This window comes from Bombina bombina, chromosome 3, assembly GCF_027579735.1.
Source record: "Bombina bombina isolate aBomBom1 chromosome 3, aBomBom1.pri, whole genome shotgun sequence".
In the NCBI taxonomy this organism is placed as follows: domain Eukaryota; kingdom Metazoa; phylum Chordata; class Amphibia; order Anura; family Bombinatoridae; genus Bombina; species Bombina bombina.
In genome coordinates this window covers 758,206,221-758,226,877 of record NC_069501.1, presented here as the reverse complement: position 1 = coordinate 758,226,877, position 20,657 = coordinate 758,206,221, and the positions used below count along the sequence as shown (strand labels likewise).

The 20,657-nt window shown below is 37.1% G+C and overlaps 1 protein-coding gene across 2 annotated transcripts in view; it reads left to right on the top strand.

Moving 5' to 3' along the window:
- The window catches only part of SH3RF3 (SH3 domain containing ring finger 3), an 899,869-nt gene that overhangs the window by 735,507 nt on the left and 143,705 nt on the right, over positions 1-20,657 (top strand). For both annotated transcript variants that reach the window (XM_053707609.1, XM_053707610.1), the window contains one exon: positions 4,673-4,782. In XM_053707609.1, coding sequence (XP_053563584.1) covers positions 4,673-4,782 — 110 coding nt within the window. The remainder of the gene's footprint in view (positions 1-4,672; positions 4,783-20,657) is intronic.

The window sequence follows — 20,657 nt, the reverse complement described above, 5'->3', positions numbered from 1 at the left end:
ATTAGGGGTGTTTAGACTCAGGGTTCATGTTAGGGTGTTAGGTGTAGACATAACTTTTGTTTCCCCATAGGAATCAATGGGGCTGCGTTAGAAGCTGAACGCTGCTTTTTTGCAGGTGTTAGGTTTTTTTTCAGCCGAATCTGCCCCATTGATTCCTATGGGGAAATCGTGCACGAGCATGTTTTGCCAGCTCACCGCTACCGTAAGCAACGCTGGTATTGAGGTATTTTTGCGGCTAACGCCGGGTTTAAAAAAACCTGTAATACCAGCGTTGTCTTAAAGGGACACTGTACCCAAAAAAAATCTTTTGTGATTCAGATTGAGCATGAAATTTTAAGCAACTTTCTAATTTACTCCTATTATCAAATTTTCTTCATTCTCTTGGTATCTTTATTTGAAATGCAAGAATGTAAGTTTAGATGCCGGCCAATTTTTGGTGAACAACCTGGGTTGTCCTTGCTGATTGGTGGATAAATTCATCCACCAATAAAAAAGTGCTGTCTGGAGTACTGAAACCAAAAAAAAGCTTAGATGCCTTCTTTTTCAAATAATGATAGCAAGAGAACGAAGAAAAATTGATAATAGGAGTAAATTAGAAAGTTTCTTAAAACTGCATGCTCTTTCTGAATTACAAATGAACAAATCTGGGTTCAGTGTCCCTTTAAGCAGCGCTGGTATTGGAGTGCGGTAAGGAGCTCACTTCTTGTCTTTTAACGACGTTTTTTTAAAAACTCGTAATACCAGCGCTGCATGTAAGTGAGCGGTGAGGGAAAACTGCTAATTAGCACCGCATAGCCTCTAACTCAAAACTCGTAATCTAGCCGACAGTTTCTATTGTAGAAATTTGATTTTTTTTTTTCAGCTACTTGACTAAAAAGGACTCCAATGTGTCTATATATGTATGAATATGATTTATGTGTTTATATGTGCATAAATGTGTAAATACACAAATACACATATAAAAAAATAAATACATATGTACACACAAATAAACATATATAGATATCAGTGTTAATTTTGACGGCAAATTTCAATTTAGTCTTAGTTTTAGTCTTTTGACTAAAATGCCATTTTAGTTTTAGTCGTATTTTAGTCATCTGAATTGTTTTAGTTTTAGTCTAGTTTTAGTCGACTGAATCTCCAGTAGATTTTAGTCGACTAAAATCTAAGGGGTTTAGTTAAAGTGTAATGCATTATTTAAGCATTTCTCTAAAATTTGCAAACTGATTATATACTCCAGGAGTAACACATGGTAATATTTATGGTATTAAGGTTTAAACATGCAATACAGACACAGATTTAGCCGATGTGATATGTAACATCTTTATTAAACTTAAAATTAAATAAAACCAAGTTTCAGAAACAAACAGAAGTGCAACTATAAAATATAAAAGAAACTAACTGTAAACTGTATTGGCTGCATTGAACATATTACCCAATATAAAAACTTGAAAAGTTCTCTGTTAATAATTAAAACAAGTATCAAGTAATCAAATGAGAAAAAAGGAGGTCGATCCCAATATCCTTATAATAAAAATTAGCCTTTATTATCCAAATTAAAATACAAACATGATACACACACAGAGAGTATCAGGTTTTACGCGTTTCGGCTGGTGTACGGCACCAGCCGAAACGCGTAAAACCTGATACTCTCTGTGTGTGTATCATGTTTGTATTTTAATTTGGATAATAAAGGCTAATTTTTATTATAAGGATATTGGGATCGACCTCCTTTTTTCTCATTTGATTATCCTCCAAGGATTACAAGGAATCCTTTTCTGATACCCTCTATCCGTCAGCATCCTAGAGGCAACCAAGGGCGGACAAAGTGCTCTTTTTATGTTTGGAGAAAACACAGCAGCTTGGGTGATACCTTTCTCAAACAAGTCGTTTCCTTGCATATGATTGGCTGACCACCCAGCACTCGACCTAACACACGCATCCCCATTGGATGTCTGCACCTGGAGGCAGACCGGAACTGGTTCAACGAGGAGCCGCGCAGCTGAGGTGCTTGCAGACGCAGCACCTGACGAGTAGCGGTGGTATCGAGTGACCGTTCTTTGGGAGGTGACGAGTAGTTGGAGCGCCTGGACGGCTCCATTTCCGCATACAGTGGATACTCGTCTGACGGAGTTTACCTGGTCGCAGCGGGTGAGTCCTTACATTGCATTAACCAAGGATTTCGTCTGTCACAAGTTTGACAAGGGGTTATATCCTGACTATCACCGAAGATTGTTATACACAAGACTGTGAACACGCTCATTACAAATTAATCAACTTACCTGGGTTAAAACACAGTATTACCCTTCTTTTATAAGTATCAAGTAACTCAACACAACAAAAAGCTTCTGCAGCTAGCACAGGCACAGCATAATTTAAACCCATACTCGTGGGTTATGCATATTTCTATAGGAAGAATCAATTGTTTGTTCACAGATTCGAAACATTTTCGGCAACGATATTAGCACTGCTCTAGAACTTCCAAACTCATTATATACTCCTGGAGTAAAGGTTTATTAACCTGTTTTTATTTATGGTATTAAGGTTTGAACACGCAATACAGATTTAACAGATTTAACTGTTGTGGTTTTGATTTAGTTTTAGTCATAGTCTTTTGACTAAAATGTCATTTTAATTTAGTTTTAGTCATAGTCTTTTGACTAAAATGTCATTTTGATTTAGTTTTAGTTATAGTCTTTTGACTAAAATGTCATTTTAGTTTTAGTCGTATTTTAGTCATCAGAATCTCTTTAATTTTATAGTCATTTTAGTCTAGTTTTAGTCAACGAAATTAACACTGATAGATATACATACATAGCCATGTATATGTATGTATCTCTATGTTAAAGCCATTTGCATGCCTTTTTTTTCTGAGACCTTATAACCCGTATAACTATTAATACAATTTAAAATATATATATATGTTATTATGAGTGTAACTGTACTTTTAAATGTATTTTTTATGTGTATTTGAGCGTAACAGTTAACCAAAGCTCTGAAGTCACACTAAAGTGACACATATTACATTCAATTGCACTTGGGCAAACATGTTTACTTTCAACTTGTAATACACGCTACTTCCGAAGTTCCGACAGGCTCAATGAGCCACGATATACCCCCTATCACTCTTGTGCAACAGTTAGCGTGCCACTTGTAATCTAGTCCAAAGTATTAAGCTGTGCTGCTGCTGCACATATATATATTTGTGTTGTTGTGGAGAATATCAGCGTTATTTATTATGGGCTAGATTACGAGTGGAGTGCTATCATTTGCAGACAAGCAATATCGGATATTCACATCTGTTTGTGTGCAAGTAAAAATTCCGCTCGTATTGTAAGTTGAAAGTAAATGTGAAGCATGAGCACAATCACGATTTACGCTAGAATGATTACAGCGAGTTATAAGGGCTCAAAGATATGAGGTCTCAGGATTGCAAATGACTTTAATGGCTTTAATATAGAGATACATACAAATATAGACATATATATATATGTGTGTGTGTATTGCAGCCCTTTGTGGTCAAGTACATGCAAACATAAAAAGCATATTTATGCAATATTTATATTTAACAAAGTGTTATTCTGTGTATTTACTGTAAATATTATAATTTCCATTGTTCAGCACATAGGGGAATATGTTATAGGAATTTAAGAATAAATAGAACCTAATCCGATGGGGCCGATTTTACAAGGGCCGAATGGCCCTGAATATAACTGAATGTAACTTTTTCCATGCGAGCCTTCCGGCTCGCCAGAAACTGGAATTAAGAAGCAGAGGTCTTAAGACCGCTGATCCTTAACTCGTACGCCTCCTCTGAGGTGGCGGACATCAGTCTGCCGATCGCATATGATCGGGTTGATTGACATCCCCTGGCCGTGAATCTGCAGGGGGCGGCATTGCACAAGCAGTTCACCAGAACTGCTTGTGCAATGATAAATCCGAACAGCGTATGCTGTCGGCATTTATCGATGTCCGCTCGCACTTTGTTAAATCGGCCTCCATATGTGCAGAACATTGGATTAGGAAATATGCAATATATTATCTTATGTTGCGCTTTTAAATAACCGTGAATGTGTTGTGGGTGTTTTTTTTTCAACTTTTTCGGCTCTATGTGTCTATGGAGGAATGCGATTTTGCGTTCATATCATCTATTTGTTATTGTGAATTTTAAAACGCGAGCGTGAATCTCTGAGCACAAAAAAATTACTTCTAGCAGTTTTAACTCTTGAACTTTAGCACAAACTGCCACTACACTCGTCATCTGGCCATATGTAGGTTGGGCTACTTTGCTTGTGCAGTAAAATGTAAAATCCTTGAGATCTCACTGTATTTGAAGGTAAGAGTTTGTGTGATATGATTAGTAGTGGCACAGCGTAAAGAAAACTGAGGGTCAGACTTGTCTGCTGGTTTTATACAGTCTTGGGTATTATAATAGCCTATCACTAAGCACTACAGCAGTATGATTTATGCACAGACACATTTTCTAAAAAAAATTATTCTGTATCTGAGAAGCACATTTTAACTCTGCATTTCACTGTAACAGTAGATGAAAATATTTACATTAATTGATTGGGGTTATGCTCTAAATGTTGACCTACACATTTTCCTTCAGATAATTTATTCACACTTGCTAACATCATTGTGCTCACACTTTTCTGTTTTTCCCATCTAGGATTCATCCACTTTTTCATCAAGCCCTGTGGCTGGGGCTGCAGCCTCCAAAACAGCATCAGGTACTGGAGAACAAGGAACTTCACCAAAGGTTCAGCTCCCCCTCAATATGTAAGTTACCATGGCTGGGTTGTCTTTTTAAGGTTGTTTATAAGATATGCAAAAGGTTCTTCAATATTAGAAGATTTCTGGGGCCAAAGTCCTCAGATTTTATTGTTTTACATAAAGGAAGATTATACTTAATATAATCCTCACCTTAAAGGGACACTGTACACTAGATTTGCATTTGCATACATGTTTTGTAGATTATCTATTTTATCAGCCCATCTGGGAGTGTTTTTGTAACAATGTGCTTTTTAAAAAAAAACATTGTGCTGATTTTCAGACTCCTAACCAAGCCCCAAAGTATCAGATGTAGACTGAAGTCTACAGAGTCCTGCTTGTGTAATAGGTCTTCTCATATGAAGGGGTGGGGGGAGGGTCTGCTCTTCCTGCATTTTGTATCCCCTTTCACTGGGTGTCCCGGCCTAACCTCATCAACAGTGCTAAACTGGGATCTTCTAAGTAAATTTTTAAAAGGTTTTATACTGGATTTTTTATCAGTATTTTTTGCATATTCTTCTTTATCGTAGTGTCTATTACATGCAGTTATATGAAAATATATTCCCTATATTTTTGTCACTATTCTTTGTAACTGACTTATTGAGTATTTATATTCAAACAGCTCAGCCTGATATACGGTATATACGGTCATTGCTTAGAATGACACAGAAATATATACTGTACGTGCTTGCAATATTTCATGCTACAGGCAGCGATATTGGCTTGGAATGACATTCAATAAGCAAGTGAGAATACAAACATGCTTGAATTTTTGGTGCAAATCTAATTGCTCCTAAGAACAATTGTAAGCATTGGAAGAAATATAGACAGCAGTGCAGGAAAAAGTACTTGTGTATGTATAATGCATAAATGTATTTTCGGTCCAATTAAAGATTTAATTTGACCCCACATTGTCAAGTCATCAAATAAAAACCACCAACAATAAGACCACTGGCACAATTATGGGTATGAAAAGGCTGCAGCTTATTTATTAAACTATTCTTAAATTACAACCATTACAACATATATGTTTTGTGAAAGCCCAACCACAGTGCTTGCCCTTCTCCACTAACATGCCTTAACACCACTCTAAGGAAAGCCTCCAAATAATAACTCTCCTGATAACCTCAAAGGTGGTAGCTACCTCTTCATAACAGGCTTAAGACATTACAAACCAGGGAAAGCGCCCCCTACTGCTGTTACAACACATAACACTTTAACTTATGGGGAGGACGGGAAATTCTCCTCGCCATCTCGTCCAGTTAAAAGAGAACTACACTTCCGCTTCAGGGGCTTATAATCCCCTCCTAACTCTGCCCACCCCTTTCCCTTTGCTTGACCTGGTTCTCTCCTCCCAAGAGGGGTCAATTAACTCCTTCATCCATTTTTGTTGTCAGGGCTTTTCCTTTTATGTCTCTAGGCACAAACAGGATGCCTTAAATTAAGTTACATAAAAACAAATTACTACTGGGAGCTAGCTGCTGATTGGTGGTTGCACATATATATTTCCTGTCATTGGTGGATCCGATGTGTTCATCTACTCTAGCACCCAGTAATGCATTGCTACTCCTTCATCAAAAGATTTCAATAGAATTAAGCAAATCTGATAATAAAAGTAAATTGGAAAGTTATTTAAATGTCTATGCTCTGATAGGTCAAAGAAACATTTGGGGTTCAAACCACTGCTTGAAAACTTACTGACCTGCGGATATCAGGCCACGTTTTTCCCTCTGCATTTCTTTTTGCATCTGCTTGATAATATGACATAGGTTATATTAAAGCAATGAAAATATGAGGTGTGTCTTTTTTAAAAAAGCCCTTTGTTTTTTTAAACTTTTGGGTCTTTAAATCAGATCAGTTAGAGCTACCTGATCTGATTTAAGAGCTATTCTGAGCTACCCCCCTCCCCTGGAAATGATCTGGTATGTACTTAGCTTTACAAAATTTGCAAGATCTAAGCCGTGGAAGAGGACATAGACTGGGACCAAAAATATGCATGGGCATTTTAAGGCAAAGCAGCCCACTCTCCCAATTTTTTATTTAAAAGCCCAGATGCACACACTCATATCCCGCATGCCATACATGGTGCTCGGACAAAATGCCGATGGACAAAATGCCGAAGCACATTCGTCCGTCAGACATATGTCCGAGATACACTGCTTCCGACTGCACGACGAACAGCACAATCACGCAATCACGTAATTGCGTAATTGTCATTAGTAAAAAAGCGGATAATTTAAATATATATTGTCAATAGCGCATAATATTTAAGATTTACTTAAATAAATCAAGATACATTCGGCCGAAGGGCAGATACGATCCAAAATTTTCTGCTACAATCAGTGACTCGGGCGCCGCAACGGCCTCTGGGAACCTATCCATGGGTCCCTACCCTCACGATGTACTTTTAACACATAATATAATTATAAGTTAATATATAGTATATATATAGTATGTATGTGTATATATATATATATATATATATATATAGCAAAGAAGATTATATATATATTTATGTTATATATAAGTTGATTTAATTGTCTTTTGTCAGTTCACTATTAAAAATGTTTTAGCTAAAACCGTGATTTTTAAGCTTCATTCCCACCCAGCAGCCGGATAAATGTCTTTCTGAATATTATCCGTCGGACAAATGTCCGTCGTACAAGCGTCCGTCGGATAACAGTCCGGCCACGGCCATACATAGACCCACTTACATGCAAGCACACAAGTTGATTTAAGGTTTAAACCCTTAATTCACATTAAAAAATATTGGATAATAACTGCAAAACATTTTTTTTTGGTTAAAGGGCCACTAAACCCACAATCTTTCTTTCATGATTCAGGTAAAGAATACAAATTTAAACAACATTACAATTTACTTCTATTATTTATTTTGCTTCATTTTTTAGATATCCTTAGTTGAAGAAAAAGCAATGCACATGGGTGAGCCAATCACATGAGGCTTCCATGTTCAGCAACCAATCAGCAGCTACTGAGCATATCTAGATATGCTTTTCAGCAAAGAATATCAAGAGTATAAAACAAATGAGATAATAGAAGTAAATTAGAAAGATGTTTAAAATTGCATTCTCTTTCTAAATCATGAAAGAAAAAATGTGGGTTTCATGTCCCTTTAAGATTAGGAAATGTAATGTGTGTCCTGGTACAATCTTGTCAGTTCTCCATAGTTTTTACAATACAAATAAAACCACCTTAACAGATAGCTGGACTCTCATACACTATGGAAAACTTTCTTCATTTCACTTACACAGCTGTGTCCCGTTAAACCATATTTGTATTTGTACAAAAATAATAATAATGTATGAAATTGTCTAAGTTCATTATAAGAAGAAATAAAGAATGCATATTTGATACGAACTGTTTAATTCTGTATATATTGGGATTTTCCTTATTAAACATGAATGTGGGTTATTATTGGATATATTACAATGCTAAACAAACTATTATGTGTACAATGATTTAATAGTAATGCAAATCCAATAATTATAAATAAATATAATTAATATTTGAAAGCTAAAACGTTGTGTGTTTTAGCGTTAACCCCTTAGAGCACTGGCTCTTCTGAGCTGAAAGGGAAGAATCTATTGTCAGAGCGGATCCCTGGACTATTCTGGGGCTCAGGTTGATGTGAAAGGGACAACAAGTTCACTTGAAATGTCTTTTTTTATCTACTCCCATGTTCTCTCTGGATCAGCAGCGCTGAATAGACACCAACTAATCACTCTTAATAGAAAGAAAGTCTGGGGAAAGCTGAAAAGTGCCATACTATCTCCATCTATATATGTTATGTGCCTACTTACTAACTCACTGGCTGCAGGCTGCCTCCCTCGCCCTCTCTTCCCTCCTGCAAGTGTGGCTACACTGGGAGGAAGTGATGGGGGAGAGGGAGGTCACATGACACATGTTGTCACTTTTCAGTTCCTCCCAGCCAGGCCAGATCTCAGAGACCACTGCTACTCCTCCCACCCTCGGTTGCATCAGTAGCAGCATGTCTCAAGTGCATACAGCTACCGTGAGACAAACTTGCAAGTAAGTAGATGCTCAGTCTTACAGCCGTTGTATGCAAGTCTGTGTCCCCTGTTCACTCACGGCTGTGCTGTCCTTATAAGGTAATGCGGCTGTTTTACAGTGCATCATTCAGAGCAGCCCAGGGCAGCCACACCAGCACATTAACACTATATAATAAAAAAATTTGGGGCACTCGGTATGCACGGAAATAGTGGGCAGGGTAAAGATAACCGGCGGCCCACCAGGCATTTGCCCGGTATGCCCTATGGCCAGTCTGGGCCTGACAGGGACTATTGTTGCTGAGGCTGAAAAATGGATACTACTCTATGGGTTAGATTATGAGTGGAGCGGTAATTACCACTACCGCTCACGTGCTAACACTGCTTGACTTCTGCTCTTTGCGCAAGTCAGGTAGTGCTCGTATTACAAATTGAAAGTAAATTTTTATCGATTGAGCTCTAACCCGGCCTGCACAAAGAGCATAACTTAGACTATTATGATCACTGTAACATACTCTCCTATTGACTTTGATAGAGAGAGGAAAATGGGAAAAAAATAAAACCCATACTGGTGCTAACCCGAATCGCCATAAGCCCCCTACTCTAATAACCCCTAAACTGCCACATGGCACACTGCAAAGTCCCCACTACACTATTTGCCTCTAAACCGCCACAACCTCCATCGCAAAGTAACCAATTACACTATTAACCCCTAAACCACCACCCCCACATTGCAAACTGCCCTTCTATACTATTAACCCCTAAATGACCACACACCCACATCCAAAGTAACTCACTAACATCTAAACCCCCTAACCTAACACCCCTAAGTTACCCCAAAACAAACTAACCTTACCTTTAAAAAAATAATAATAACTACCTTTAAACCAAAAATATAAAAGCATACATTTACAATAAAAAAACTCTAAAAATAAAAAACCTACCATTACAAAAATAAAAAAACCTGCCGTTACAAAAAATAATAAACAAATTACCAAAAATAAAAAATTAGTTATGACTATTCTAAAACTAAACTACAAATATAGCCCTTAAAAGGGCTTTTTTTGGTAATTACCGTAAAGTGTCTTAGCTCTTTTTCTGAAGAAAAAAAAACTACAACCTTCTAACATTAACCCCCCCCCCCCCACCCACCAAAAAAAGTCTATCTTAAGAAAAACTACTCTAAAAAGTGCCCTGAAAAAGGCATTTGGCTGGGCATTGCCCTTACAAGGGCATTTGGCTCTTTTGCTGAAAATACACCTAATCTTAAAAAACAAAACAAAAAAAAACCACTAAACCCGAAGATTGCACTCAGCAAAGATGAAAAAGGCATTTGGCTGGGCATTGCCCTTACAAGGGCATTTAGCTCTTTTGCTGAAAATACACCTAATCTTTAAAAAAAAAAAACACTAAACCTGAAGATTGTACTCAGCAAAGATGAATCCGGGCGACGGCACTCCATCTTCTTCCCGGTAGTGGTCCATCTCTATTCCAGTGGCGCTCCATCTTCATGAAATCAGTCTTCATCCATCTTCTGATCTTCAACAGCGATCCTCTTCATGTGGTCACTAGTCACACACTGAATTTTGAATGCAAAGTACCTCTTTTATATAAAACTAGCTGTTGCCCGTGGCTTGGCCCACGTGTATTTTGTGATTTGTAAAAAATAGTGAAAAACACGACCACTCGCATATACGTGTGCCCTCATGTGTGTGCCCGTTCGGGTTGCACACTCGCTGACATTAACTTTTTCAGTTTTCATTCATTCTCTATGTTTCTTGTAATCTAAATACCAATTTTCATGTCTATAACATCTTTATTTTTTGGGAAATAGGTATCCTCATAAAACATTCCCTCCCTTTTGACCCCCCTTAAATGGATTTTCGGCAAATGGTAAAACACGTGTTTCTTTATTTTTCAAGGAGATTCAAAATACTAATTTTTACGTCCGCAATATCTTTGTTTTTAAGATATACACTGTGTGCAGAATTATTAGGCAAATGAGTATTTTGACCACATCATCCTCTTTATGCATGTTGTCTTACTCCAAGCTGTATAGGCTCGAAAGCCTGCTACCAATTAAGCATATTAGGTGATGTCCATCTCTGTAATGAGAAGGGGTGTGGTCTAATGACATCAACACCCTATATCAGGTGTGCATAATTATTAGGCAACTTCCTTTCCTTTGGCAAAATGGGTCAAAAGAAGGACTTGACAGGCTCAGAAAAGTAAAAAAATAGTGAGATATCTTGCAGAGGGATGCAGCACTCTTAAAATTGCAAAGCTTCTGAAGCGTGATCATCGAACAATCAAGCGTTTCATTGAAAATAGTCAACAGGGTCGCAAGAAGCGTGTGGAAAAACCAAGGCGCAAAATAACTGCCCATGAACTGAGAAAAGTCAAGCGTGCAGCTGCCAAGATGCCACTTGCCACCAGTTTGGCCATATTTCAGAGCTGCAACATCACTGGAGTGCCCAAAAGCACAAGGTGTGCAATACTCAGAGACATGGCCAAGGTAAGAAAGGCTGAAAGACGACCACCACTGAACAAGACACACAAGCTGAAACATCAAGACTGGGCCAAGAAATATCTCAAGACTGATTTTTCTAAGGTTTTATGGACTGATGAAATGAGAGTGAGTCTTGATGGGCCAGATGGATGGGCCCGTGGCTGGATTGGTAAAGGGCAGAGAGCTCCAGTCCGACTCAGACGCCAGCAAGGTGGAGGTGGAGTACTGGTTTGGGCTGGTATCATCAAAGATGAGCTTGTGGAGCCTTTTCGGGTTGAGGATGGAGTCAAGCTCAACTCCCAGTCCTACTGCCAGTTTCTGGAAGACACCTTCTTCAAGCAGTGGTACAGGAAGAAGTCTGCATCCTTCAAGAAAAACATGATTTTCATGCAGGACAATGCTCCATCACACGCGTCCAAGTACTCCACAGTGTGGCTGGCAAGAAAGGGTATAAAAGAAGAAAATCTAATGACATGGCCTCCTTGTTCACCTGATCTGAACCCCATTGAGAACCTGTGGTCCATCATCAAATGTGAGATTTACAAGGAGGGAAAACAGTACACCTCTCTGAACAGTGTCTGGGAGGCTGTGGTTGCTGCTGCACGCAATGTTGATGGTGAACAGATCAAAACACTGACAGAATCCATGGATGGCAGGCTTTTGAGTGTCCTTGCAAAGAAAGGTGGCTATATTGTCACTGATTTGTTTTTGTTTTGTTTTTGAATGTCAGAAATGTATATTTGTGAATGTTGAGATGTTATATTGGTTTCACTGGTAAAAATAAATAATTGAAATGGGTATATATTTGTTTTTTGTTAAGTTGCCTAATAATTATGCACAGTAATAGTCACCTGCACACACAGATATCCCCCTAAAATAGCTATAACTAAAAACAAACTAAAAACTACTTCCAAAACTATTCAGCTTTGATATTAATGAGTTTTTTGGGTTCATTGAGAACATGGTTGTTGTTCAATAATAAAATTAATCCTCAAAAATACAACTTGCCTAATAATTCTGCACTCCCTGTAGGTATCCTCAGAAATCACCCCCCCCCCCCTTTTTGACCCCCATAAAGTGGATTTTTGGGAAATAGTAAAACACGTGTTTCTTTATTTTTAAAGGAGAATCTAAATACCAATTTTCACGTCTGTAACATTGGTTTTTGAGATATAGATATCCTCATAAATCAGCCCCCCCCCTTTGACCCCCCTTAAGTGGATTTTCGGGAAATGTTAAAACACTTATTCCTTTATTTTTCAAGGAGAATCTAAATACCAATTTTCACATCTGTGAGATCTTTGGTTTTTGAGATATAGGTATCCTCATAAATCAGCCCCCCTTTTGACCCCCACCTTCAGTGGATTTTGGTGAAATAGTAAAATATGTGTTTCTTTATTTTTCTAGGGGAATCTAAATACTAATTTTCACATCTGTAACATTGTCAGTTTTTGAGATATAGGTATCCTCATAAATCAACCCCCCCCCAATTTTGACCCCCTTTAAATGGATTTTAGGGAAATGGTAAAACACATGTGTCTTTATTTTTCAAGGAGAATCTAAATACCAATTTTCACATTTGTAACATCGTCAGTTTTTGAGACATAAGTATCCTCATAAATCAGCCCCTCCTTTTGATCCCCCTTAAGTGGATTTTTGGGAAATGTTAAAACACATATTTCTGGGGGGCGGAGCCAGACAGCTACAAGAGCAGACGTGTTTTTGCTTTGCTCTACTACTTCTCCAACAAATATTAGCAAAAAAGTACTAATTTTGGTGACTATGTCTATCTTTCCGCTGGTTAAACTTTCTCTTTTCTGCAGGAGGTTGTTTTGATAACTATGGTTAAGTTTGGCGCCTACTGAATCTCTCAGACAGACCCAGGTCCTGAGCCTTGGGGGCCTCAAGGTGTAACTGAACACTATCGAAACAGCAGGCCTCTCAAATAAGTTCTTTGAATAACAGTGGAAGTTTATCCACCATTGAGACTCTCTACACCTTTAAAAATGGAGAACGCAAATACTACAATTTATAACCTACTATTAGAGCTGGATTGGCAGATGTCTAAAGGTTTTGAAGAACTCTGGAGTATAGTGAGGGATGTACATGCGGAGGCGGTTGTTTATACCTCGCAAGCATCAACTACGGCTGAAGAGCAGTGCAGGAACACGCACATGAGAGAAGATGAGCTTGCCCATACCGGGAGGAGCACGTTAGCAAATCTCATGATTTTGTTCCCGCTTCTGTTGTGGGGAATGTAGCTAACTCCAGTTTGAAGGAAGATGACTTCAATTGTTAAGCAACTAGAGTTACCGTGAGCGTCGAACTGCGTGGTCAATATCCTGCTGACTCCTTGATTGGGAAAAGGTTTGAGCTACAAACGAGTGATTTTGCAGACCCCTGTGATCGAGTCTATGATATCTTCTAACACATAACCGTTAAACCCACCACCATAGGTGCAAGTATGGATTGGCGTTTGGAAAGAGAGGAAGACTTCACTAGATATTATGACAGACAGTCCACAACTAATAAAACTGTTCTGTATGCTATTACAGTGGAAGCCTGGCCATATGAGGTCTGGAGTGAGTTAATCTATTAGAGTTTCCTGCTGCTTCTAATGACTTAATTAAAGTTAGACTTTATTCAGTTTAAAAGTTATATCATGGTCTATTATTTTATTCAACTTAATTTCCTGATGGACTTCCTTAAATATGCTAGTTTAATCACATCTGTCTTTAGATCTGTCATAAATAACCCTCTAACGTATAAGATAGTACCATGCCTAAACTTCAGTTGCTGAACAAAACATTTATTTACTATTGGATATTTACATATCTCCTATGTTTTACTTATTATGCTGCTATTATTACTGTGGTCCATTATTGAGTGTGTGTTTCATGATTCTTTCTTGAACAAGCCAATGTGTATAACAGAATTTTAAACTCATGGCTGGTTAACCGTTATAACTATTTTAGCTGTAGATACGTCCCCAACTTTTGTTATATGTCCCCCATATTATCTTTGATAATATTCTATTGGCAAACGAAAGCAGATAATGACTGACATGTTCCAGATTTTTGATAGTAACCCTGAATGTGCACAATTTATTCCACGACTATTGAGTGGGGCTGACAGTACTATTCTCTACATAGGAAAAGTCAGGGCTGTGTTGTTTTATGTTAGATACAGCTTATTGTACCTGACCAGCTTTAGTCGTGTCTGTGTTCCAATCTATTAACATTTTCCAGTTAAACTTGTTATGTTGTCCTACCTTAGATATTGGACAGTTAGATAACATATAGACATTTATTGTTTCTTTTTAGTCTTGCTTAAACTCTGTCCTCCATGAAGTTCTGTCTCACATAGATATTACGAGGCACTTATAAATCTATTTTATATACCACTCTATAGCTGAAATATGTATATCTGATTGAGGTTATAACTTTCTGCATACATGATTCTATATCACATCCGGGTACTCTATAAACCTGTGCTAGACACTGTGTATAGCTGAAATATGAAAACCTTATGAAAATACATTATTAGGCATATCTTGTTGCAACTGGGTTTATTTGTTAATATGATAATATTCCATGCACATCCATATTGAAGTTAGAGATCTATTACTATCTTGAATAACATCCATATTATTGCAAGGTCTTTAACCTTTAGGTGCAGCTATGACTATATTTAAACTAAACTTTTTGTGTTGACATTTTGCATGGGTTGGGATGTGTAGCTATTGTTGGTGATCATATTAAAGTAAGACTTCTATAGAGGTTTTACTATTTTGGTAAATTTGGATATTTATATATTATGTACCCAGACCCATCTAGGAGTATGTACATGATACGATATGTTAGATATAATCCTACTATATATAAAGTGAAATTTTATAATGTAGTCCTATATATTTATGTTACCTGTTGGATAACGGAGCTCACCTGGAAGTCATATTAGACCATATTTGGTGCTCTCCTTTAATTATCTATATGGGTTTTCATCTTAGACAACCTTTTTTTTTGTCTGCCATGAAGATCTCAATAATATTTACAGGTTCCATGATTATAGGGGTCTCCTGGAACTTCTAGTACGTTGCCCGTATCTCCAATATCTAACCTATGCTATGGACCCTGCTCTGAGTGGTACAAATTTACTCTTAAGTTTATAGGTGTTTTTTTTATTTTTTTTATTTTTTATATAACTTACATATCCTAGACTCACTTGGAGACAGTCAAGTTTTATCTCAATACTTTACTATCCATGTTAATGCTTTAGGCTTTATACTAGACGGTTATATATTAACTAACCTTAAGTTAAATAATGAATACTCTTTTTATTATACCAAGGTTGCCTGCAACTAGATATTACTCCCCCTCTATGCATACCATCTATTTTTCCCCCTCTCCTTTGGCTCCTTTGGCATACTATAGAAGGTTCCCCCCCCCCCCCCCCTTTATTCCTTATATTGCAAGCGGTTCTCACCAGCTGGATTCTTCCCCCTTCCCTACACTTTTGTTTCAGAGCCATTGTTCAAATGCTAACTACCCCCTGAGTGGTGCTTATTGTTAAGCTACTATACAGCCCACAATTGGCTACCAATATGACTACCATATATTTTTCAATTTCTTTTGACCAAATGGCCCATAAGTGGCCACTTAAGTAGTCAGCCATTTACTTATATTCATAAAATGGAGGTTTCAGAAGACTATTTACTGTTCTGCATTGTTGTGTTTTTCCTATGTTTTTGATCTATCTGGTTTGTTTATTATATGATAGCACATATGTCCTCACTGTTATAAGGCTACTACTGTATGTGATTTGTATCGCAAATCCTCAATAAAAATAAAAAAACCCCCACTTATTTCCTTATTTTTCTAGGAGAATCTAAATACCAATTTTAACGTCTGTATGATCTTTGATTTTTGAGATATAGGTATCCTCATAAACCAACCCTCCCTTTTGACCCCCCCCTTAAGTGGATTTTGGGGAAATGGTAAAACACGTGTTTAGTTTTTAAGGAGAATCTAAATACCAATTTTTCACATCTGTAACATTGTCAGTTTTTGAGATATAGGTATCCTCATAAATCAGCCCCCCTTTTGACCCCCTTTAGTGGATTTTGGGGAAATGGTAAAACACGTTTCTTTATTTTTCAAGGAGAACCTAAATACTAATTTTCACGTTTGTAACATCGTCGGTTTTTGAGATATAGGTATCACCCCCTTTTTCACCCCCTTAGGGACATAATTTCCAAAAATCCTTCCTTAGTGGGTGCCTATGTCATAAAAACAACGTACCTTCCAAATTTCACATTCCTAGGTTAAACAGTTTGAGCTGGGCATTGATGAATCAGTCAGTCAGGACTTCTTTTATATATATATATATATATAAATATAGCGTTTGGTACAGTGAGATTAAAATATTAGAACAAAATACGTTCAGTACAGTGTGAACTTCTAGCAGCTATACAAATGCAATGTTAAAAAAGTTGTCTTCTGTTAAAACACATTTCACATAGTGTAATGCTTAAAAAATACACTATTGTAAAATTAAAATGTTGGGGCTACTGTCTTCAATCTTTCAAAGATTGGAAACAAATCATCTACTAAGCAACCAGCTGCAAAATAAGCCTAACACATTTCAGAGACAGCATTATATATGTCAGACCCATCAAACTATATTTAAAAATGTGTAAAACAATACAATCTGATCTACTCAGAGTGCAAAAAGGTCCTCTAGTCCAGTAACAAACTAATCTAGTATCTAAATATTGGGATCACATACATTAGATGGCTATTTTAAGCTGTCTGGGGAGTGCCGGTTTGGCCACGCCCAATTACCAAGGCAGTGTATTCCTAGGGGTAGAAATAAAAACTTTAGCACCAATCTAGTACTTAGGGACCGGACCCAATAATTGTACATATATTTTATGACTCGGGATCCCAAATGTATCATGATTATATTAATACATTAGCCAGACTAGGGTATACATAGCTCCTCCATTACAAAATATTTATCTGTCAGGATCCCATTAAAAGGTAGAATCTAACCTGGCCAACCATAAACTGTGATGCACAGTTGTACGTAGGCTGGCTAAGACCAATATACTCCGAAACGTCACAATAAAGGTGGGATTAAAATCCAGAGAGTGCCTGCCTGGACTTGTGAATATTTTAGCTGGCACCCTGGTATTTAAAAATTTAAAGCGAAAGTGCCCTTCTGTGGAAATATATAACTATATATAAATATTACAAAATGACACTATATACACATATACAATATACCCATAGTCATCCAGCTCATTTAGGTTTATTATTAAGGTTGTTTTTTTTATTAACAATGGTGATTGCATACAAAGCAAATTTCTAGGTGTTCCATGGGAGTTTCATGGCTGATTTATGGGAGTAGCCTGTATTGTAATGGTGAAACTTCACAGAGAAGTTCTAATGTTTTAAATCAGTGATGGCCAACTTCATAACACATGGAGGGGCAGATCAATATGTTAGAAGCTTTAAGGGCCACAGATCAAAAATTTTATAAATTTATGAAACACAAATAATAATATATTTCCTAAAAATGTCCAATGGCACAGGGCCTGACTTAATTGGGTTAGGTTTCAGGGTATCCTCTATCTGCTGTTCTCATTTCCAGATGGCTTTTTTGAGTGGTGGACAAAAAAAGTGGCCACAGCTCAAAATTCTCCAAAGTACAAGTTTTAGTTCTGTTTTTCCCTGGGGCCAAATACTATGGCACACATTTTAATTATGTTTTTTACCTAGGGACGAAAATATAGTGCAGGGGGCCTCTTGAGAGCAATGGGCCACTTGTTGGCCATCCCTTTTCTAAACAATACGGCCTAGCTTACATGAACCTTTTTTACACATAACTGTCACCATCCTTTCAGTAGCAAGATGAGCAATTGTAAGAAATACACGCTTGGATTACTGTGTAAACTCCCTAAGGGAACGCCACCGTAAGAGAAGACTTTCATGTTTTTATTGCAAAGCTTTTATATTTATTTTAGTAAGTGCTTCAATATTTGCGCACTATTGGTGTCAATAAATCTACACTTTATTGGGTTGCTTTATTAATGGTCAAGCGGACATGATTCGCTGTAGCGAATCATGTCCACTCAACATATGTTGACATTTAACATTGCACAAACATTTCTAGTGAAATGCTTGTGCAATGCCTCCCCCTGCTCACTGGCGGCCAATCGACTGCTAGCAGAGGCCATTAATCATCCAAATTGTATTTGATTGGGATGACTTCAGTCCACCTCCTAAAAGGTGGCAGAGAAGTTAAGGAGGTAAGGAAACTTCTGTTTCAGGCGGACCTGAAACGATGGGGTATCGATGTAGCATCCGCTGCTTAATAAATCTATCCCTTAGATTGGGACGCTCTTGTGTTCTTCTTTTTTCATTATAATTGTAAGAAATATACTGCATTTACAGTGAAACTTAGTTTGCGTATAGATTAGTTGAACTCTTACTAAACAGAAACAGTTTTTTATTAGGAGCACACATTATATTGTCATGTAAACATGTTTTAAAAACATGTCCCCTCCACACTGCTGAGATCCGCATTCACTGGCAATGTGCTTTGATTGTTCAAACAGTAGCAAACCCTATAGTGTCCTAAAAAAGGCACATCGACACTCATCTGTTCAGCGAGAGTCAGTCCACTTTTTTGTAATATTTTGCCCAGCAGATGATTGGTGAGACTGAAATGAGCATTTTTTAAACACATGTTTATTCTTAGCTATAATCTTAAAGTGATTGTAAACTTAAGGCTTTTAATACTATAAAACTATTTATAAACAGTGGGACTTTAATTCATTAAAATATTTAAAGACATTTCCTTTGTAAAATATTTACCATTTAGAGATGGTAAATATTGCGCTGTTCCTCTGCCTGACTCATCTCATCCTTGATTTAGCTGTTCAATGACGAATCTGGCTTCATCCAATCCTTGTGTGTCCCACATGGTGTCCAGTGTAAGCATTTTTTTGTTTTTGTTTGTTTTTTAGATTCGTATCACAATTGTTTTGTAAGAAAAAGTTTCTATTATGCTCTGTGAACATTCAGTCAGATTACAAGTTTGACGTTATGAGTGAAAAAGCATCGTTATGGCCCATAACAATGCTTTTTCACTAACACTGCTATTACAAGTCTCGTCAGAATAGTTCTACCGGACACTTTTTTGGCCATCACGCAACGTCAGTACCGCACTTTAAGAAATGGGACTCCCATAGCGCCGGTATTACGAGTTTTGCGGGGGGCCAAAAAGGGAGCGGTACAGTCTAAAATGACAAGATCTGTAGCGCCATCTGAAGTCAGTAGTTATGAGTTTTATGCTACAAAGCTGTAACATAAAACTCATAACTAAAATGTTACAAAGTACACTAACACCCATAAACTACCTATCAACCCCTAAACCGAGGCCCTCCCGCATCGTAAAAAAAAAATAAAAAATTATTAACCCCTAATCTGCCGCTCTGAACATTGACGCAACTTAAAAAATTTATTAACCCCTATTCTGCTGCTCCCGACATCGTTGCCACTATAATAAAATCATTAACCCCTAAAGTGCCGCCCTCCTGCATCAAAAACACTATTTAAATATAATTAACCCCTAATCTGCCATCCGCCCACTCCGCCGCTATAATAAATCTATTAACCCCTAAGCCTAAGTCTAACCCTAACACCCCCTAACTTAACTAATTAAAATAAAGCTAAATATACCTTACAATTATTACCTAAATAATTCGTATTTAAAACTAAATACTTACCTGTAAAATAAACCCTAAGCTAGCTACAATATAACTAATAATTACATTGTAGCTATCTTAGGTAGACTAGTTAATAAATAGTTATTAACTATTTACTAGCTACCTAGTAAAAATAAATACTAATTTACCTGTAAAATAAAACCTAACCTGAGTTACACTAACACCTAACATTACAATAAAATTAAATAAATTAAATTAACAAAATACAATTATCTAAATTACAAAAAATAAACACTAAATTACACAAAATAAAAAAGGAATTATTAAAAATAAAAACGAATTACTCCTAATTTAATAGCCCTATAAAAATAAAAAGCTCCCCCAAAATAAAAAAAAACCCTAGCCTACACTAAACTGCATTTTGGCATTGCCCCAAAGAAATCAGCTCTTTTACCTGTAAAAAAAAATACAAACAACCCCCCAACAGTAAAACCCACCACCCACACAACCAAACCCCCCAAATAAAAACCTATCTAAATAAACTTAATCTAACCATTGCCCTAAAAAGGGCATTTGGATGGGCATTGCCCTTAAAAGGGCATTTAGCTCTTTT